This window comes from Theropithecus gelada, chromosome 18 (assembly GCF_003255815.1).
Source record: "Theropithecus gelada isolate Dixy chromosome 18, Tgel_1.0, whole genome shotgun sequence".
Lineage (NCBI taxonomy): Eukaryota > Metazoa > Chordata > Mammalia > Primates > Cercopithecidae > Theropithecus > Theropithecus gelada.
The window spans coordinates 38995795-39018457 of NC_037686.1; the positions used below are offsets into that span (position 1 = coordinate 38995795).

The window sequence follows — 22663 nt, forward strand, 5'->3', positions numbered from 1 at the left end:
GAATTCTTGATCTCTGTAGTTAGCCACTCTCAGCAGCCTCTGCTTTTCCAAAAGCCATCCACAGGCAGGCCCATCTAATCTAGACATCCCACACATGCTGTCCTATACATGAAAGTGCCCAAGTCCTTCCCTTCAACTATGCTGTTTGATATAATCCCAAGAGTATTTCACAGCATCCTTGATTTCTTAAGTAAGATGCTCCAGGCTCTAGTCAGGAGCAATGGTGCACAAGTGTAGTCCCCACTACTTAGGAGGCTGAGGTGGGAGGACTGCTGGAGCCTATAAGTTCAAGTCAAGCCTGGAGAACATAGCAGAACCCTGTCTCTTTTAAAAAAAAAAAAAAAAAAAAAAAAGAAGATATTCCAGGCTCATCTTTTCCATCTCCTTCAGACCTGAATAACCCATTTATTATTTATCCAAGAAGGCAATGGGTTACTCTAGTGGAAAACAGTATTTAATCTAGATGCTAAAACTGTTCACTTGTATTCAGTTGTCACTGTTTCTAGGCCTTGTCAGTGTTTATATTAAACTTATATGCAAATCTGGTGAATAAAAAGCAACTTACAGGCAAAGGAAATAGCTTCCCATTTACTTTTATACATAGACTATTTGGATAGTTATCTTCTTGAGGGCAACTTGTCTCTGCCAGGCAAAGTCTGCATTAATAAAAGAAAAAAAGTATTCTTAAATAGCGTGCTCAAACATTCTCATATGTTTTAAAACTCAGAACTACATGCATATAGTAAGCAAGTATAAAACTAAGGTAACAGAAAATTTCAAACTCACCTCAACTGAACTTGGACTGTATAATCTCTCCTACCACCTGGCAAAAAATCCCTGTTAGAAAGAGAAAGAAAATGGGTTAAAAAAGCACAATAAGAATTCTCAGAACAGTCTCACCAGGAGGAAAAAAAGGAAAAGCATTATTTGTATTTTTCTTATTCCCTGAAAGGTGAACAATAGACTGCCAATAATACAAGCCTTAATCAAAACATTGTAATGATGATCAACCTGATTGGCTTAACTTCTAGCCATGTCTTTATGGCAATTTTAAATTAGTTTCAATGCACAGGAACTTTGATGATGCAAAATTTATTTCAATAGACATCAAACTTGGTAACATGCAAGGAAGCAGACTAAGTTCAGAAAGAGTTTTAATCAACAAATCTATTTGCTTAGAGCATTCTAATCACTTGAAGACTTTTTTCTTTTTCTTTTTTTTTGAGACAGAGTCTCGCCCTGTCACCCAGGCTGGAGTGCAGTGGTGCAATCTCAGCTCACTGCAAGCTCCGCCTCCCAGGTTCACGCCATTCTCCTGCCTCAGCCTCCCGAGTAGCTGGGACTAAAATGCCTGCCACCACGCCCAGCTAACTTTTTTGTATATTTTTAGTAGAGACAGGGTTTCACTGTGTTAGCCAGGATGGTCTCGATCTCCTGACCTTGTGATCCGCCTGCCTCGGCCTCCCAAAGCACTGGGATTACAGACGTGAGCTACCGCGCCCAGCCGAAGACTTTTTTTTAAATATAAAGACGTATTCACTGGCTATTCTTATTGATGTCAAGTACAGCCTAAGCATTAGTTTTTATAGTTACTAGGGGGATACTAATACAAGACCCAGGATAAAGAATTAGTGCCTAGAGTCTCAGCATCTCCATACCATGCAACTTCATAATTACGTATCCAATTAAAGATACAGAACCTCTTACAATTTCTAGATGAGAATCTAATGGTCCCATGTAAAATATATTTCATACTGAACCCTCCAAACTCTTGCCACGCAACATGGAGTCCACGGGGAAGCAGCACTGTTATTCCTTAGGAGCTTGTTGGAAATGCAGACTCTGAGGCCCCATCCTAGACCTATAGAATTAGAATCTGCATGTTAACAAGATCCTCAGGTGACATGCATACACATTACAGTTTTAAGAAGTATTATCCTCAGCCATTGTCATAAATCTTGGATTCTGTCAGAGAGAAGATCACTAGAATGTAGTTGTTTCTTGAGAAGACTGGAGTACACTGAGCCCTCATGGTGCTCTAACTGGGCCAGTCTTCTGTTTCCAATCCTCGAGCTCCACTGGAAGGCATTAAAGCACAGCAGTGACAACCACCTTAAGTTCTACAGTCCCAAGCTGCACAACATCGTGCAAATCACTTAACCATTCTGTGCCTCAGTTTCTACATCTGTTAAAGATGGAAAATTACTGCACCAACCTCATCAAGTTGCTGTGACAATTAAACATGCTAACAACACATGTCAAGTGCCTAAATATAAGATGTGCTCAACACATGGAAGCAGCTGGCTGCTGTGACTGTTTCCACTGCTCCCACTGTTCTTACCAAGAGCAGCTTTCTCAAATGGCTATTCAAAACATCCCCATATCCTTGACAATACTGACCTCTTCTGAGCAACCCATATCACTCCACTCATGCAAATCAAGAAACATTTCATATTCTGGGCGCTGGAGCTTCAAAGACAAATATAACACAGTATTTGCTTCAAAGGATTTATATGCTAAGCAGGTAACAGACATACAACACGTAAAGTAAAATACAGTAAGTGGTACAGTACATTATGAAAAGTAAGTGCTATAGAAAAAGGGAAAATTTTTGTCTTGAAAGTTCAAGGTCGTTATCATAATTAGTCCAATCTAACTAGAAAACAGGGTTTTTTCAGCAGTGGTTCTACCTACTTCTGCTTAGTGGCTCCACTAGGAACATGAGTAACTGTGGGTATCTAGTACAGTAATTTCCAGCAAAAAAGAAAGGCCAGAGATACAGATCAGAAAAGATGGGAAACATGATGTGAAGAAAGAGAAATGATAAGAGATGAGCCTAGAAAGACAGATGGAAGCATAAAGGGTTTTGAACAGTTCACTAAGGAGTTATACTTTATTCTGGCAAGGGAAATTAACAAAAACTGGAAAATACAATGTGCTAAATATCTTCACAAACATTATGAGTAATGACCAAGGCATTTTCTGACATTCATTTTCTGCCCATCATTGTTCTAGGAACTTTTACATATTGGTCCATCAGATATAAAAGAAGCATTTACTATATGCTAAGTACTGTAATGGGTTTTGAGATGATAAAAATGAGTAAAAGATGCTGCTTTCATTAAGAAGGTTGCAAATGCAAGCAGTGAAATAAATGCAATGATGCCTTAACAGAAAATAAGTACATGGCAAAGTGAGAAACAAAGGAAACATTAAAGCAAATCTGGAAAGGCACCACAGGGGATGTATGACCTGAAGTGGCCCTTGAAACACGGCTCAAGAGGTTTGCCAGGCAGAGTACAGAGAAAGAAGACGGCAAAAGTGCAAAGATGTGAACACCACGGTTAACCTAGGAAACACAAATGGGAAAGCCTAGTCAGAGCACAGGTTGTTAGAAAAGAGTAACAGGAGATAAGATGATTTAAAAAACAAAACAAAACAAAAAAGCAGAGCAAGATGTTGAAAACAACTGCCAGGCAATGGAGTGTGGACTTTATGAGGTACCATTAGAGTGTGTTTAAAGCATCAAAGAGAAAAAAAATGAATGGGCTTTAGAAAGATCATACGTAGGAGCCTTCTAATAGAAAGATCTCATAATTAGGAAACCATTACAATTGAAGAGGCAAAAACAAAGGCTTGAAGCTGGGTGCAGTGGCTCACGCCTGTAATCCCAACATTTAGGAAGGCTGAGGCAGGTGGAGTACAGGACCAGCCTAGGCAACATAGCAAGAGCCCGTCTAAACAAAAAATAGAAAAATTAGCCAGATGTGGTGGCACGTGCCTACAGTCCCAGCTAGTTGGGAGGCTAAGGTGGGAGGATCAATTGAGCCCAGACATAAAAGGCTACAGTGAGCCTTGATTGTGGCACTGTACTTTCAGCCTGGGTGACACAGCAAGACCCTGGCTCAAAAAATAATAGTAATTTCAAATGGGGGTCTGAAAACTATTAAACATAAATATCACTGAGTGATATTTACACATAAAAAATGGTAAGACTTGGCCAGGCACGGTGGCTCATGCCTGTAATTCCAGCACTTTGGGAGGCCGAGGCGGGCGGATCACAGGGTCAGGAGATCGAGATCATCCTGGCTAACACGGTGAAACCTCGTCTCTACTAAAGATACAAAAAATTAGCCGGGCATGGTAGCGGGCGCCTGTAGTCCCAGCTACTCGGGAGGCTAAGGCAGGAGAATGGCGAGAACCTGGGAGGCGGAGCTTGCAGTGAGCTGAGATCGCGCCACTGAGCTCCAGCCTGGGCCACAGAGCAAGACTCCGTCTCAAAAACAAACAAACAAACAAAAAAATTGGTAAGACTTGATGAATGACTAGATGTGAGAAGGCAGGATAAAGGAAGTTTCTAGGAGGGTATCCAGGTTTTGGAATGCTGCAACTGAAGAGATGGCCATGCTACTCAACAGGACAAGAAGAGGCAGAGCAAGTTACAGCATCAATCTTCCAAACCACCCAGAGAGGTGGTGATCATTATTCCAATTTTACATGCTGAGAAAGTGAGGTTTAGTCACCTGTTTAGGGGCATACAGACCTAAGTGGTTGGCTCAGAATTCACTCTCTACTTAGTATTACTCTAAAGACCATACTAGCTCCCTCAAAGGCAGAGTTGCCTTGCTGAGTTTTAAAGATTCAGAAGGACATAAAAGAATCAATGAAGGGCTGGGCGTGGTGAGGCCGGTGGATCACGAGGTCAGGAGATCGAGAACATCCTGGCTAACACGGTGAAACCCTGTCTCTACTAAAAATATAAAAAATTAGCCAGGCGTGGTGGCAGGTGCCTGTAGTCCCAGCTACGCGGCAGGAGAATGGCGTGAGCCTGGGAGGCGGAGCTTGCAGTGAGCCGAGATCGCGACACCGCACTCCAGCCTGGGCCACAGCGCGAGACTCCGTCTCAAAAAAAAAAAAAAAAAAAATCAGTGAAGTGCAGCAAACTGAGAGGATGTTGTAAATGAAGAGTGGCCTATCACAAAGAGGCCTCTGTCCAGGCAGATTCAAATGCCATTAATGAAATGAGTAATGCAGAAGGAAATACACTAAGCAAAAATCTCCATGAGGCCAGTTTGTTTTTCAACTTTGCGTCTTTGGTGCCTGGAATATTGTCTGGTCCATGGTGGACAGTTAATAAATGTGTGCTGAATGAATGAATAAAAGAACAAAAGACAAGCAGGTTTGATGGAAGGCTAGTTCAATTTTAGATGTGTTGTGCTTGATGTCCTTGTAGGTCAAAGGAGAGGCACTGAAAAAGGTGTCTGGAGGGAGGTGTTGGTAATTTCGCAGCCACCAATATAAAAATAATAAAGCACATTAATGAATATTATCATAGAGTAGCAAGAAGAGAATCCCAGATTGATTCCTGAAAATGGGTACAAGAAGCCAGTGTGAGGAACTGAGAGAGCATGGTTAAAAATATACTAGCACCAAATGGAAGGAGCAGCGCTAAAGCCAAGAAGAGAACTGAATCCAATGTTCAATCTTTGCAAGATGTAACAGAAAGAAAAAACCTGGACAAGAACGTATTCAAGCCTCTAGTCTAGATCTTACTACCACTACAGGCAAAGGGGAAGGAGCTAGAAACACAGCTGTGGTTTTCAAGTTGGCTGCATACCGGAAACCTGGGAAACTTTAAAACCCCTGATGTTTGGGTTCAATCTTGAGATTCTAATTTAATTGATGTGGGATAAAACCTGACTATGTGAATTTCCTAAATCTCCCCAGCTGATGCTAATATGCAGCAAAGTTTGAGAAACATGCGGAGAGAAGTAGTTAAATGACACAAGAAGCAATCATCCGAATCCAGAATGTACAATATGCTAGAGACAAATAAATCACTTTTTCTGGAAAGTAGTGTTATAAAATAAAGTCTAATGAGAGAAACCAGGGCTCCTTGGAGAACTGATCAATTCCACAGTTGCGGCAGAGAAAATACAAGATAAGCCTGGAGCATTTTTGGTGCAAGAAATTAAAGAGTGCTCAAAGTGGGTTTCAGGGAGAAAGGTATGCCAACAGGGCATAGGAGCCAACTTGAAAGAACTTCTAATAGACAAAGATAGAACAATTTGAGCAATATAAATTATTGTAACATTGGAATATAACCCATAGAGCACCCATGAGTCCACACTGTTATAAATGAATAAATGGGCTGGGAATGGTGGCTCACATCTGTAAACCCACACCTGTAAACCCAATAGTTGGGGAGACAGAGGAGGGAAGCTCACTTGAGCACAGGTGTCTGAGACTAGCCTGTGCAATACAGTGAGACCTCATCCCTACAAAAAACATAAAAATTAGCCAAGTGTGGTGTTGTGTACCTGTTGCCTGATATGGTACCCTGAGAAGGGCACATAACTTGAGGTATTCTTGCCAAAAATGCACAACCTCCATCTAATCGTGATAAAATATCAGTCATATCCCCAAATGAGAAAGAATCTACAAAACACCTGACCAGTTGTGAAAGACAAAACAAAACAAAACAAAACTAAGAAACTGTAACAGATTGAAGTAGAGTAGGATGACTCAACAATTAAACGTGATTTGGTATTGTATCTAGGAACAGAAGATGTTCATTGGCCAAAAAACTGGTGAAATCTGAATAAAGTCTGTAGTTAATAGTACTGTACCAATGTTGATTTCTTGGTTTTGATCATTGTACTATGGTGATATAAGATTTAATATTAAGGGAAACTGGGATAAAGAATATATGTCCTATTTATGTAATTTTTATCTAAATAAAAATTACTACAAAATGTAAAGTTTTTATGCTGGGCATGGTGGCTCACGCCTGTAATCCCAGCACTTTGGGAGGCCGAGACAGGTGGATCACTTGGGACCAGGAGTTCAAGACCACCCTGACCAACATGGCGAAACCCCACCTCTACTAAAAACACAAAAATTAGCCAGGTATGGTGGCGCCTGCCTGTAGTCACAGCTACTCAAGAGGCTGAGACAGGAGAATCGCTTGAACTCAGGAGGCGGAGGCTGCAATGAGCTGAGATCACGCTACTACACTCACTCCAGCCTGGATGACAGGGCGAGACTCTGTCTCAAAAAAAAAAATTATGTAATTAAGCACAGAATTTCCCAAACTTACTTAACTGAAACAATCTTATTTTTGAAAAACTCTTATTATCATCTCAAAGAGTGTTCTAATGAATAGTTGAAAAGGAAGTAAACAACTCTACTCAATTTATTGTTCTGCTTTTAACATTACAGTCCCAAAAAATCATTAACCTCCAGAAGCCTTAGTTTCATTATGCTGAATCTTTTAAGAATGCAACTTTAAAGAGTCATATAAATAATATTTTGTTAACACTAAAGGTGTGTGTGTGTGTGTGTGTGTGTGTGTATATATACACACATATATACATTTTTTTTTGAGACAGAGTTTCGCTCTTGTTGCCCAGGCTGGAGTGCAGTGGCGCGATCTCGGCTCATTGCAACCTCTGCCTCCTAGGTTAATGTGATTTTCCTACCTCAGCTTCCTGAGTAGCAGGGATTACAGGCGCCCACCACCACGCCCGGCTAATTTGTTGTATTTTTAGTAGAGACAGGTTTCGTCATGTTGGCCAGGCTGGTCTTAAACTCCTGAATTCAGATAATCCACCCACCTCAGCTTCCCAAAGTGCTGGGATTACAAGCATGAGCCACCGTGCCCGGCCTTTTAAAAAATATTTTTAATTGGAAAATTAAATGCTACAGATTTCTTTTTCTTTCTTCTTACATCTGTTAGTTCATCTGCTCTTTACAAATGGGTCTACCAATACTTTTCATATATCTAGTAATTTTTTGGTCAGGATGACTATACAACTCACTTTATCCATAACTGCCTCAGTTTATGTTCTTATCTCAGAATAATTATTAGTAATGTTTACTTTCACTCTCAAAAATGCCCCAGTTTGGAATGATAAAGCTTATGGTCACCCTGTCTTTGGGCTATTATAAATTCTTTTTATATTGTTTTTCCTAATTTTTTTTTTTTTCAGTCGGGGTCTCACTTTGTTGCCCAGTCTGGAGTGCTGTAGCACGATCACAACAGCTCACTGCAGTCTCGACCTCCCAGGCTCAAGTGATTCTCCCACCTCAGCTTCCTGAATAGATGATGCTAATTCCTGTATTTCTTGTAGAGACAGGGTTTCACCATGTTGCCCAAGCTAGTCTGAACTCCTGGGCTCAAGTGATACTGCCACCTCCCAAAGTGCTAGGATTATAGGCGTGAGCCACCATGTCCAGCCCGGGAATAAATTTTTCATTTAAAAAATTATTGTCAAATAGAACAAAAAGCAATCTAAAAGACATTGAGGTTTTATTCAAAGGTTAAAAATTTTTCCTAATACACAGTATTTACTTAATATTTGGCTGACTTTAGTCAAAGTATACTACCCTTTCATAAAAGAAACAGGTCAACTGTTATGGACTGAATTGTGTATCCCCAAACATATGTTGAAGTCTTAACCCCCAATGTGACTGTATTTGGAGACAAGGCCTTTAAGGAGGAAATTAAGGTTAAATAAAGCCACAGGGTAGGTCCCTAATCCAATATGAATGTGTCCTTACAAGAAAAGAAAGACATCAGGGATGCACTAGTACAGAGAAAAGGCCATCTGAGATGTGCAAGCCAAGGAGAAAGGCTTCAGGAGAAATCAAACCTGCCAAAACCTTGATCTTGGACAGAAGCCTCCAGGATTTTGAGAAATAAGTCTGTTGCTTACACTGTTCTCAGTCTGTGAAATTTTGTTATGGCAGCCCTACAGGTGAATAAACCAATATTCATGAGAAATACATTCCAAATATTCCTCTTACCTGGATATGCATATCTCTCTAACTTGTTGAGGTGTCAAAGCAAAAATAAAAAACTTCTCTTGAAATCGCTGAATACTGCTTTGAACTGGGAAGAAAAAAAAAGAAAGATAATATTTCAGTAACAAATCCAACACTACAACCACCTGCAATAACCAGGCATTTTTTTATGAAGTACCTGCCTAATTCTGAAACGTTATGGTTAAAATACTCCAAAATCAAGAAGTACTAAACTGCATTCATCTTGGAATCATGAGTAAAGTCACTACAAAGGGATTTCTTTAACGTTAAGTATGTAACCTCATTCTTTACTCTAAAATACTAATGCAGGCTGGGCGCAGTGGCTTATGCCTGTAATCCCAGCACTTTGGAAAGCCGAGGTGGGTGGATCACCTGAGGTCAGGCGTTCAAGACCAGCCTGACCTACATGGAGAAACCCCGTCTCTACTAAAATTATAAAATTAGCTGGACCTGGTGGTGTGCCTGTAATCCCAGCTACATGGGAGGCTGAGGCAGGAGAATCGCTTGAACCCAGGAGGCGGAGGTTGCAGTGAGCCAAGATTGCACCATTGCACTCCAGTCTAGGCAACAAGAGTGAAACTCCATCTCAAAAAAAAAAAAAAAAAAAACTAATGTACAGTAAAAATGTAACAAAACCCTTCAATATTACATTTCATTCTTAACTATAATATTATCTAATGAAAGGAAGTCAAAATGCTCCCCAGGAGAACTCTATCCAAGAATTAAATGCTTTTTATTTTTCTTTGTTGTATTTTGCTTTTGGTGTCCTATATTTATTACACAAAACACTCATATGAGAAAATTTTGAATGTCAAAACTTTTAAGTTTTGAAGTTATTAAGATACATAATAATTTGCATATGAAAGTCTGCCCAGTTAACAAATATTACTTAATGAAGTCATCCTTATGTATATTATTACCTGAAATGTATTTATGACTTCACAAAAGCCTGTAATAGGTTAATAATGAATTATTCAATAATGTTCTAGTGTCCATTAAAACAAACATAAAAGTTAATATATATATAGAGGCCTCAAGTCTTCTGCTTCCTAACAATTGCAACATCACCCACATAAAGGCAAAATGGGGACAGGCACAGTGGCTCACGCCTGTAATCCCAGCACTTTGGGAGGCCAAGGCACACGGATCACCTGAGGTCAAGTGTTCAAGACCAGTCTGGCTAACACGGTGAAACCCCATCTCTACTAAAAACACAAAAATTAGCCAGGCATGGTGGCATGTGCCTGTAATCCCAGCTACTCCAGAGGCTGAGGCAGGAGAATCACTTCAACCTGGGAGGCGGAGGTTGCAGTGAGCTGAGATCATACCATTGCACTCTAGCCTGGGTGATGAGGGAGACCCTGTCTTCAAAAAAAAAAAAGGTAAAATGGTCCTTGTGTATAATACTGTCTAGTTTTCCTGCTATATGAATATAAAAAAGATGCCAATTGAATATCCAATGTCAGAGAGGTTCAACCACAAGTCACATCAAGTCAGAAAAATATTAATTCCCTAGCTAAGATATTCTTTTCTTTAAGCACAGGCAGTTTATTATATCAATTATTCTCCTAGAAATCATGTCACAAAATGGTTCATATTTTTTCAGAACACTTTAAAAAGGAGGGAAGAGGGAGATGCCATTTATGATGAAGGCCAAAAAGTAAAATAAAACTCTGGATTATAAACATAATTATGGAGCATCAAACACAGAAACATAAGTAAGCCTCTTCATTTCTCCAGTTTCTATTTACTCCTCAACCCTTTTTTTCTTGTTCGGACTCCACTTTTCATTCTCTATCTGTGGCTAAGGTCACCAATGACCTCTTAACTGTCAAATGTAACAACCTGTATTTTGAGATTACAAGTAAACTTGCTGCATTTTAATCTTAACTAATTAATGACATGAGCATCCAGTCTCTTGAGCCAGAAACCTCAAAAGGTCTAACATAAGTACAAATGGAGAATTAAAAGAAGAGTGTGTAAAATGAGGCATTAAAAAGTAAAACTACTTGCAGAAATAATGAGTCAATAATCCTACCTTTGATGGAGGTGAAAAAAGGATTTACAAATCAAATTCCATGTAAAATAACACAAAGAACTACCTAGTCACATCATAATCAAACTATTGAAAACCAACAACTATAAAATCTTGAAAGCAACGAAAGAAAAAAGAAACAAGGGAACACTACAAACCAAGGCCACTTCTCATCAGAAGCAATATAGGCCAGAAGGTATCTTTAAAGTGGTGAAAGAACAAACTCAACTGAAAATTCAATACCCCTCAAAAGCAGAGTGGAAGAATAACTTTTCAGATAAACAGAAGATATAAGAATTTGTTGACAGCAGACATGCATTACAAGAAATGTAAAACAAAATTACCAGGATTATTTAAAAACATATAAATTCAAAACTGGATCTCTGGGAATGAAAATCTTACAGTAAATAAGTGTAAATGTAAAACAGTATGCTGTGTTTTCTTCTTGTAATTTCCTTCAAAAGACTATTGAAAGCTAAAGTGATGGCATTGAAAGGCAGTATTTCTAACACAGGGAGGAAATACGAGAACAGCAAAAAGAATGGAGGGGGTAGATAAAGGAAATTATCTCCCCAACAACTGTATTTCCTGCTTTTTTCTGATAAACCTGATTACCTAAATCTCCCTAAAGACCAATCCACTCTTAGCGTGCCAAAAGCAGCACGTATCTACACCTGTAAAGTTGGGCACAAGACCCTCTGTGAATTCACCAGGATAAATGCCAGTATTTGAGGCTCTGTCTGAATGACTGGAGTCAACCTATCCTTAAAAGTTTCCAAAAACCATGAACCTTAACATTTGGAATGAGAATGGTTCCATAGTCATGTTGTACATGTATGCTCGACACATACTTTTATATCAAATTGTACTTACGTGTTGCACATATGCAATATATATGTACAATTTATAGAACTGGAAGGTTAATGTTAGTAGTCTGTGTCATAGTAGACATATTCTTGGTGTGCCTTTTATTTTTCTGACATATCTTTGACTTTACCTATATCTGCTGTCGAATTTTCAATCCAGATTATAATCTCAAATAACCACCCTGTATCTACAGAAAAATGGATTTGTGTCATTGCTATATACTATAACTAGACTCCAGGAACTTATAGCAACAAAAAATAGCGCATATGCTAATACAAATCTAATGTGTATTAACACTGACAGTTTTTAGATAAGTCAATTTTATGATAGAACAGCAGCCAAAAGCGTACCAAACTTTCCATAAAGTAAATTTGCTAGCTGAATGGTCATTTTAACATAAATCATGAGAAAGAATGCAGGATGCAAAGTAAAGTATGCAGGTTTTGCAGTTTACTTTCTCCCCATTGTCTACAATTTGGGAATCAGAAAACCAATTCTGCAGAGATTCCATGAATGCCTTTAGGTTAAGAGCAAATGAAAGGAAAAAAGATCATGGCTCAAGGGCATGAATTAAATATGGCTTTATTCAAAACCTTTCCTTTTGCAACAACTCTTCATAATGTAGATTCTATTTTCCAAATATAACCACATTATCTCCCATGGTGTCCTCCTTTTTATGTAAACTTGACACTCTTCCAATTGAGTAGTGGGGTCTTTATCACCCTCCCTTTGAATCTGAATGGCCTTTTGTAACAGCATCAACCAACAGTGTACAGTTTAAGTGATGCTATACAGCTCCAAGCCTGAACCATAAAAATACCACGCACATCTTCCTTGCTCTGTGGGGACACTCATTCTTGGAACCTAGCTCTCATGCTATAAAGTAGCCCAAATTAGACCACATGAAGAAGCCACATATGGGTATTCCAGCCAACAGCCAAGTTAAGTCCAAGTCATCAGGTGGCATAGCTGCCAAAGATGTCAGGGAAGATGCCTCCAAGTGATGTGAGCTTCTAGCCAAGTGCACCTCAAGCATATGTCTTCTCAGCTAAGACCCCACACATCTTGGGATAAGAAACAAGCCACCCACACACTGCCCTTCCAAATTACTGACCTAAGGAATCCATGAGCATGTCAGATACAGTAAGTTCCTCTTCAAAGGTTTAATTTCTGACTTCCTTATTCTTTGTTCTTGAGCTCTACTTCCTTGTCTCTTCTCCTAAGCAATCTGCTCTGTAAACAACTTCTCCTGCCAGTGCCAATCTGTAACTCACCTCTCTTCCTTATTTGGAAAGAGTCCTCTTTAATCCTGGCTACCCATTCTGTCAGCAACCCCTACTGCTGAAATAGCTCTCCCTGTTAAAAACTACGCTTCCCACCTTTGCTGCACCCTGACATGCCCAAACATGCCTTGTACTGTAACAGACAGCCTCTCCCCACCTAATTAGCCATATTCAATTTTAAATGGTAGCCAATAGGGTCAGTGTAGATTGTGCAGTCTGACTCTAGCCAATGGGGACAGGACACAGAACCAGGGATTAACCGTGTTAGGGATAAAAACCCCTTCCCTCCTTTGTTTGGTGTGCTCTTACAGCACGGCCAGAAGTGCAACCAGCACCCTTCTGCAGAAGTAAATTTGCTTTGCTGAGAAACGCTTCGTTTGGGTGCTTGTTTTCCTTGTCACTCCAAGCCCTTGTTTCTAACAACTTGGGGGCTCATCCATGATTGCCTTTCTCATCCGGGAAGAGGTCCCTGACCATCTCTCATGAGGAGATGCATCCCACTATCTCGCTGCGGTATCCTCAGGGATGAGGGATCAGGACCTCCCCCAGCATGACAAATAAACCTGGACTCTCAGCAACGCAGGTGAAAAGGATCCTCACATACCATGGCGACCAGGTAACTCTGTGCACAAACCATGGTAAGAAAAGTCACAGGGGCAACAAAGTATTTCCTTGGTAGTTGGTACATCTTGGAGGTTGAATGTGTGTGAATGAGATGTATAATTAAGCACAAAGCAAGTGTGGAGTCTGGATCTGCAGTTCCGTGGTCACCTCATACGGCTTATGGCAGATACCTGTCATGGGGCTTATACCAACACACTGATGCTAAGAGGGACTTAAATTCCCACGACGGAAGCAGCCAGAGAAGGCCAAAGCGAAAGGAGAGGAGTGCAAGACACCTCCAGTTGTAGGGGTGGGGGGATTAAGCCTCTAGAGAAAGGAAGGCAAGAAATCTCCAATATGAGGAGGAATTGAGCCTCAGCAAATCTCTAGAGAAGGGGAGGCAAGAAATCTCTAATATGAGGGATTGAGCCTCAGCAAGCCTCTAGAGAAGGGAAGGCAAGAAATCTCTAATAGGAGAGACAGCCTCAGTAAACCTCTAGAGAAGAGAAGGCAAGAAATCTCTAACACGAGGCATTGAGCCTCACACCAAACCTCCAGGATGGGAAACACCCCAAGTAAGACAAGAAATAAAAGAGATAAAGCTAGTGATGAAAATAACATTCCCTCTGGTAGTCCCTTAGGTCTCATGTTAAAATATTGGAGGGATAGTGAAAGGACTAAACATAAGAAAAAACAACAAATGATAAAATGTTGTTGTTTCATTTGGACCACAGAGCTCATCCTCAAACCCTCAGCTTTCTGGCCAAAGTTTCAGTCAAATGATTGGATTTGTCACGTTCTAATAGAGTATGTCAATGACAAGAGTCCCATCTCCCAGGAGGAAACAGATTATGCCCTGTGTTGGCAGCAGGGACCCATCCTTCTTTACCTCCTAAAAGCTATAGGAAGTCAGCCAGAAATCACTTCCTTTGAGGAAAGTAAGACCTCTACCTCAAAACAATCCACCAATGCATGAGACCCACTAGACCACCTGCTTCCACTAAATCCCCCACCCCAAGCGGGTGCACAGGACCCCCTTCACTCAATTCCTCCTCCGTATAACCCTGAGTCAATGTCTGCCCCAATGCCCCATGCCCTCCCTAACCACACATCTGAGTCTACGCCTCCTCCAGGAAGGCTCTAGTGTGAGGCAGAACAGTGTAAAAAGGATATTCAGAACTTCCCTTTCCCCTCTACCTCTAAGGAATCAGCACCAACTCTTTTCCCCTTAAGGGAAGTGCCCCTTGAAGGAGGAGGAATCGGCTTCGTAAATGCTCCCTTAACTAGCTCAGAAGTTTGAAATTTAAAAAAGGAACTCAAGTCATTATTAGATGACCCATGTCGGGTAGCAGATCAAATTGATCAATTCTTAGGGCCACAGCTGTATAGTTGGGAGGAGTTAATGACCATCCTGGGCATCCTCTTTTCAGGGGAAGAAAGAGGCATGATCCATAGGGTTGCTATGGTAGTCTGGGAACGTGAACAACCTCCTGGCCAAAACGTTCCTATGGCAGACCAAAAATGTCCAGCCCAAGACCCTCGATGGGACAATAACAATGCAGCTCACCAAGAGAATATGAAAGACCTCAGGGAAGTGGTAATAAAAGGAATTCGGGAATCAGTACCTAGGACCCAAAATATTTCCTGAGCATTCAATATACAACAAAGAAAGGATGAAGGACCTATGGAATTCCTAGAGAGGCTGAAAGAGCAAATGAGACAATATGCAGGCCTAGATTTAGAAGACCCTCTTGGGCAGGGAATACTCAGGTTACGTTTTGTTACAAACGGCCAGATATTGCTAAGAAATTACAAAAGATAGAGAATTGGAAAGACCGGACTATCGAAGAGCTTTTAAGAGAAGCTCAAAAAGTATATGTGAGAAGAGATGAAGAAAAGCAGAAACAAAAAGGAAAAATTATGTTACTCACCTTCCAACAGCAGTTCCAAAAGACAAGGCCCACCGATACTACTCTCTGTTACCTAGGGATCCCACCCTAAACAAGGCCTACAGGGAGCCAAAACTTACAAAGGCTTTAAGTCCTCACATGCTAAACCATATAAAGGACACAGAGAGTCGAGACCAGGTAACCTTGGAACAGGAACGGAGGGAGGACAAAATACATGCTTCAGACGTGGAGGAGTAGTCATTTTAAGAGAGAATGTCCTGAATGGGAGAAGGAGAAAGCAGTCATTCCATTTAAGGCCTTTGAAGAAGAACAGGGAGTCAGGGGCTGTATTCTTTTTATCTTGAATCCTACCAAGAGCCCTTAATAAATTTAGAGGTGGGACCCAAACATGAAAAGTTTATAACCCTTTTAACAGATTTAGGAGCAGCTTGCTCCTGTTTGCTTCCCTTTATTTAATGTCCCTTGCTCCTCAGAAGAACTTTTTGTCTTGGGGGTCAAAGGAGAAAGGTTTAAAGCAAGAATCTTAGAAGACACAGAGGTCAAATATAAAAACTGATCAGTTCACGTTCCATTTCTGTTAATCCCTGAGGCAGGAACTAACCTATTAGGAAGAGATTTAATGCTAAAAGTAGGTATAGACCTACGTGTCAGTCCAAACAGATTTCTCACCTCATTAAATCTACTTACCACTGCAAATGAAAAATATATTCATCCTGATGTATGGGCGAGAGAAGGAAATCGAGGAAGACTTCAAGCCGCTCCAATACATATAAAGTTAAAATCCCCAGGGGAAATAGTAAGAAGAAAGCAATATCCCATTCCCCTAGAGGACAGGATAGGCCTAAAACCTGTAGTCGAAGGTCTCATTCAAGATAAGCTCCTTGAACCCTGTACGTCTCCTTATAACACTTCAATATAGCCTGTAAAGAAATCAGACGGGTCATACTGACTAGTGCAAAGCTTCAGAGCTATTAACCAAATAGTCCAGACTACCCACCCTGTTGTTCCCAACCCTTAGACTACACTTAGCAAAATACCATATGACCATCAATGTTTTACAGAGATAGACTTAAAAGACACCTTCTGGGCATGCCCCTTGGCTGAGGACAGCAGGGACATATTTGCTTTCGAATGGGAAGATCCTCATTCTGGGCAAAAGCAATAATACCAATGGACAGTCTTGCCCCAAGGGTTTACAGATTCACCTAACCTCTTTGGTCAAGTCCTAGAACAGATTCGAGAACAAATTTGTACCCCAAAACACATATGCTTGCTCCAATACGTGGATGACCTGCTTATATCTGGTGAAGCTATAGAACAGGTGGCTGTCTTCTCCACACACCTTCTTAACTATTTACAAGGGAAGGGGTTACGAGTTTCAAAAGGAAAGCTCCAATCTGTGGAACCCAAGGTTAAATATTTAGGACACTTAATAAGTAAAGGCAAGTCAAAGATAAGGCCCGAACGGGTCGAAGGAATCACGTCCTTACCTTTGCCTAAAACCAAGCAAGAGCTCAGAAAATTTTGAGGATTAGTTGGGTATTGCTGACCATGGATTAATATGCCCTAAAGATGAAACCCTTATACGTGAACCTCACCCAGGAAAAGCCTGACCTTCTCCTATGGACTTCTGATGAAATCCACCAGGTTGAGGAGCTAAAACACCTACCATTACTGCCCCTGTCTTAGCCCTTCCTTTCCTAGAAAAACCATTTCACCTTTTCATTAACACAAACAACAAGGGGATAGCTTTAGGGGTGCTTACTCAAGAGCATGCGGGCCACTGACAACCTGTGGCCTTTCTATCAAAAGTTTTAGACCCAGTAACCTGTGGGTGGCCCAAATGTATTCAATTTATCACGGCTACCATCTTATTAACTAAAGAAAGCAGAAAGCTAACCTTTGGGGGAAACTTGGTGGTGACCACACCCCATCAGGTTAGGACAATCTTAAAAGGCAGGAAGATGGCTCACCGACTCAAGGATTTTAAAGTATGATGCTATCTTACTAGAAATAGGTGACTTAATATTAACCACTGATAATTCACTTAACCCAGCAGGTTTCCTGACAGGGAACCCAAATCTAAAAGGACCTGAGCATAAATGTTTAGATTTAATTGATTATCACACAAAAGTCAAGGCCGATTTAAAAGAGACCCTTTTCAAAACAGGACATCTGTTCATAGATGGCCCCTCTAGGGTAACTGGGGGACAAAGGCATAACGGGTATGCGGTGGTTGATGGAGAAGTTCTTGCAGAAGTAGAGTCAGGAAGATTGCCCAATAACTGGTCAGATCAAACATGTGAATTGTTTGCATTATATCAGGCTTTAAAACATTTACAAAACCAAGAAGGGACTATTTATACTGATTCTAAATATGTCTTCGGGGTAGCCCATACCTTTGGAAAAATTTGGACTCAACAAGGTCTCATTAATAGCAAAGACCAAGACCTTGCCCACAAAGAATTAATCACCCAGGCATTAGATAACCTTCAGTTGCCAGAAGAAATAGCTATTGTCCATGTTCCAGGACACCAGAAAAATCTTTCTTTTGAAAGCCAAGGGAATAACCTTCAGACCAAACAACCAAACAAGCTGCGGTTTCCTCTGAAACGCCCGTTTTTCACCTCACTCCTTGCCTTTCTCCCCCTACCGCCATTCCCATTTTCTCCCCTGCTGAAAAGGAGAAATTAATAAAAATAGGAGCCAAGGAAAACTTAGAAGGGAAACGGGTGTTACCAGATCAAAGAGAAATGCTATCTAAATCTCTCATGAGGGAGGTTTTATCTCAGTTGCATCAGGGAACCCATTGGGGACCTTAAGCTATGTGTGATGCAGTTCTTGGAGTCTATGGATGTACAGGAATTTAGCAAAACAAGTTACAGATAATTGTCTAATATGCAAAAAAAACTAATAAGCAAACCCTAAGAAAACCCCTCGGAGGAAGAAACCCTGGTTTAGGGCCATTCCAAAGTATCCAAATAGATCACACCGAAATGCCCCCAATAGGTCGCCTAAAGTATCTACTAGTAATACTGGATCACCTTACTCACTGGGTAGAAGCTATTCCCTTTTCAAGTGCAGCCACCAGTAATGTAGTTAAGGCATTAATCAAAAATATTATACCTAGGTTTGGATTACTAGAAAATATTGATTCAGATAATAGAACCCATTTGACTGCACATGTCATTAACAAGGTAGCCCAGGTATTAGAAATAAGATGGGAATACCATACCCCCTGGCACTCACCTTCATTAGGAAAAGTAGAAAGAATAAACCAAACCCTAAAAACCCACCTAACCAAATTAACTTTAGAGACTCGACTACCATGGACCAAATGCCTTCCTATTGCCTTACCTAGGGTCCAAATTGCCCCTCAGAAAGATATTGGCTTATCTTCTTATGAAATGCTATATGGGTTGCCTTATTTACACTCCACTGCTGACACTCCTACGTTTGAAACTAAAGATCCATTTTTCAGGAGCTATATACTTGGTCTGTCTTCCACTTTCTCTTCCCTCAAAACTAAAGGCCTTTTGCAGAGATGCCACCCTTGGAGTTCCCAGGATGTCAGCGTCAGCCTGGGGATCACGTTCTCATCAAAAGCTGGAAGAAAGAAAACACGAACCAGCTTGGGAAGGACCCTATCTAGTGCTTCTAACTACAGAAACCACTGTCTGCATGGCCAAAAGGGGATGGACACACCACATGCGAGTGAAAGGAGTGGCTTCCACAGCCAGAGAAAAATGAGCTGTCAGCCCAGGGCCCACCCCCACCAAATTAACTCTAAAAAGGGCTTAATATTATTTTCCCTTTTCTTTCCAACAGGAGGTTACCTTGTCATCTACGTGACTCAAACTAACCATCCCTTAACCCTTCAGTTCGACCCTTGTTCAGTCATCTCGTGGAGATGAACGAGCTCAAAGGCAGCTATCAAATGTAGATAAGTATCTATGTCCATACTGTAGTGAGTCAACAAAGTATAAGTATGGATCCTTAAAAAGTTCCTGTGGTGACTAGACAAATGTTTGGTGGACCATCCAACATGGAGGATGGACAGCCAGGCCCCTTCTTCAAATAAGTTGCAAGGACTGAAACAGAAACTCCAACTTATTCGTGGTTCCACCCCACCAAATTGTAAGTCACTGCAGTGTAACCCCTTATTGCTAATTATAGATAATCCCCAAACAGTGGCCCAAGAACCTTCCATATTCTAACGATATGGGTTAGGAGGAGATGTTACAGGACAGGACCCTGTAGGAATCTTCTCTCTGAGGCTGGCTAGACCATCGGTTAAAAACAATAAAGAAATCCAGACCCAGAGTCCGGGGAATGTATGGGATCTAACACTTTCCCCAAACATATCATGCCCAGCATTCTCCTCCCATCTCCAGAACCACCCAACTAAGGTAACGGCTGTGGAGGTAAAAGACTTAAGGCAGACTATAGCTCTAGAGACGGGATACAAACACGCAAATACCTGGCTGAAATGGATTAAATATTCCATCCGCACTCTAAACAAAAGAGATTGTTATGCTTGTGCGCACCGCAGGCCAGAGGCCCAGATTATCCCCTTTCCACTCGGATGGTCCTGCAGCCGACCAGGCATGAACTGTAAGGTAGCTCTCTTCCAATGCCCCACAGCCTGGGGTAATGAGTTATGCCGAGCTCTCTCTCGGCTATTCCCTAAGTTCGGCACCCTATGGGTCAGCCCCTGAGGGCCATTCAGCTTCTGTCTCCCCATGTCAATTTTACCTCATGTCTCTCACAACAAAGAGAAAACTTAGCATTTCTTGGAGACCTAAAGAGATGCAGTGAGCTTAAGCCATTCCGAGAGCTGACCCATCAGTCTGCCCTGATCCATCCCCAAGTGAATGTATGGTGGTATTGTGGCAGACCATTACTGGACACTCTGCCAAGTAACTAGAGTGGCACTTGTGCTCTGATCCAATTGGCCATCCCGTTCACCCTAGAATTTCAACAACCAAAAAGGATAAAGACAAAGCATCATAAAACAAGAAATGGCCCTCATGGGTCCTTTGACTCTCATGTTAACATAGATGCCACATGAGTCCCGAGAGGAGTGCCAGATGAATTTAAGGTGTAAAATCAGATAGTACAGGGTTTGAGTCCATACTATTCTGGTGGTTAACTGTAAATAAAAATGTAGATTGGATAAATTACATCTATTACAACCAGCAACGATTTGTTAACTGTACTAGAGATGCTATTAAAGGGATAGCTAAACACCAGCCAAATGGCTTGGGAAAATAGAATAGCATTAGACATGACACTAGCAGAGAAAGGTGGAGTTTGCATCATCATTGGAACTCAAAGTTGTGCTTTTATACCTAATAATACTGCTCCTGATGGAACCATAACAAAAGCATTACAAAGTCTTACTGCTTTATCCAATGAACTAGCTAAAAATTCAGGAATAAACGATCCCTTCACTCATTTTTTTTTTTTTTTTTTTTGTGACGGAGTCTTGCTCTGTTGCCCAGCCTGGAGTGCAGTGGTGCTATCTCGGTTCACTGCAAGCTGTGCCTCCCGGGTTCACGCTATTCTCCTGCCTCAGCCTCCTGAGTAGCTGGGACTACAGGCGACTGCCACCAAGCCCAGCTAATTTTTTTTTTTTTGTATTTTTAGTAGAGCGGGGTTTCACCATGTTAGCCAGGATGGTCTCAATCTCCTGACCTCGTGATCTGCCTGCCTCGGCCTCCCAAAGTGCTGGGATTACAGGCATGAACCACAGCGCCCGGCCCCCTTCACTAATTTAATGGAAAACTGGTTCGGCAAATGGAAAGGATTTATGTCCTCAATCCTTACTTCTTTTGCCATTGTAATAGGTGTGCTTATTCTTGTAGGATGTTATATCATACCCTGTGCCCAAAGCCTAGCACAAAGGCTTATTGAAACAACTCTCACTAAAACCTTTTTCAATCCCCCCACCACCTTATTCAGATAAGCTCTTACTTTTAGAAAACCAGACAGAACAACAGAGTCAAGAAATGTTAAAAATATTTGAAGAGGAAGAAATATAAAAATCAAAAGAAGATAACTGTCAAGTACGGTTAAGTTGCTCTTCAAAGGTTTAATTTGTGACTTCCTTTTTCTTTGTTCTCGAGATCAACTTCCTTGTCTCTTCTCCTAAACTATCTGCTCTGTTAACAACTTCTCCCGCCAGTCCCAATCTGTAACTGACATCTCTTCCTTATTTGGAAAGCATCCTCTTCACTCCTGGCTACCTATTCTGTAAACTGCCCCTACCACAGAAACAGCTCTCCCCATCAGAACTACCCTTCCCGCCTTTGCCACACCCTGACATGCCCAAACATGCCTTGTACTGTAACAAACAGCCTCTCCCTTCCCACCTAATTAGCCATATTCAATTTTAAACAGCAGCCAATTGGGTCAGTGTAGATTGTGCGGTCTGACTCCAGCTAATGGGGACAGGACACAGAACCAGGGATTAACCGTGTTAGGGATAAAAACCCCTTCCCTCCTTTGTTTGGTGTGCTCTCGCAGTGGCCAGATGTGCAAGCAGCATCCTTTTGCAGAAGTAAATTTGCCTTGCTGAGAAATCCTTCGTTTGCGTGCTCATTTTCCTTGTGACTCCAAGTTCTTGTTTCTAAGAAGCATAATAAAATACCTGCTTTCACCACTATGTTTTGGAAGAGTATATTATATAGCAACAGTAAATGAAATAATGCCACAATTTCATGAATTTTGGCATAATCTTATCAATTCCAAATATATTCAGATTCATTTAATTTATAATTACTAAATGAGTAGGCTACTAGTATGATATAATAGTTATGACTGCTCTAAATCTATGGATCCTTTTTCCCTCTTTATAAATTTTTAAACTTAACTAGACCAGAATGTAACAGTCCTATATCCTAGCCTTACCCCTACTGGTTACTATCCAAGTTATTTAGGAAATTTACAAGTCTCTCTACTCCTCATTTCAAATCGGAGTAACACTTTTCTCACCTGCCTTAAGATTGTTTTGTGGACTCAATGCAGTAACATGTGAAGGCATTCTGGAAACAGTTAAGATACTACACATGTAATATATTTTCACTTCTGGAAGTCCTCATCAAAAGTCTATGCTTTTTAAAAGATACCAAAATTTC

General features: G+C 40.9%; 1 protein-coding gene across 7 annotated transcripts in view; it reads right to left on the minus strand.

The window, feature by feature from the left end:
* PIAS2 (protein inhibitor of activated STAT 2) overlaps positions 1-22663 on the minus strand; it is a 108044-nt gene that overhangs the window by 44273 nt on the left and 41108 nt on the right. For all 7 annotated transcript variants that reach the window (XM_025365434.1, XM_025365435.1, XM_025365436.1 and 4 more), the window contains 3 exons: positions 8809-8893; positions 787-837; positions 566-656 (listed from right to left, as the gene is read on the minus strand). In XM_025365434.1, coding sequence (XP_025221219.1) covers positions 566-656; positions 787-837; positions 8809-8893 — 227 coding nt within the window. The remainder of the gene's footprint in view (positions 1-565; positions 657-786; positions 838-8808; positions 8894-22663) is intronic.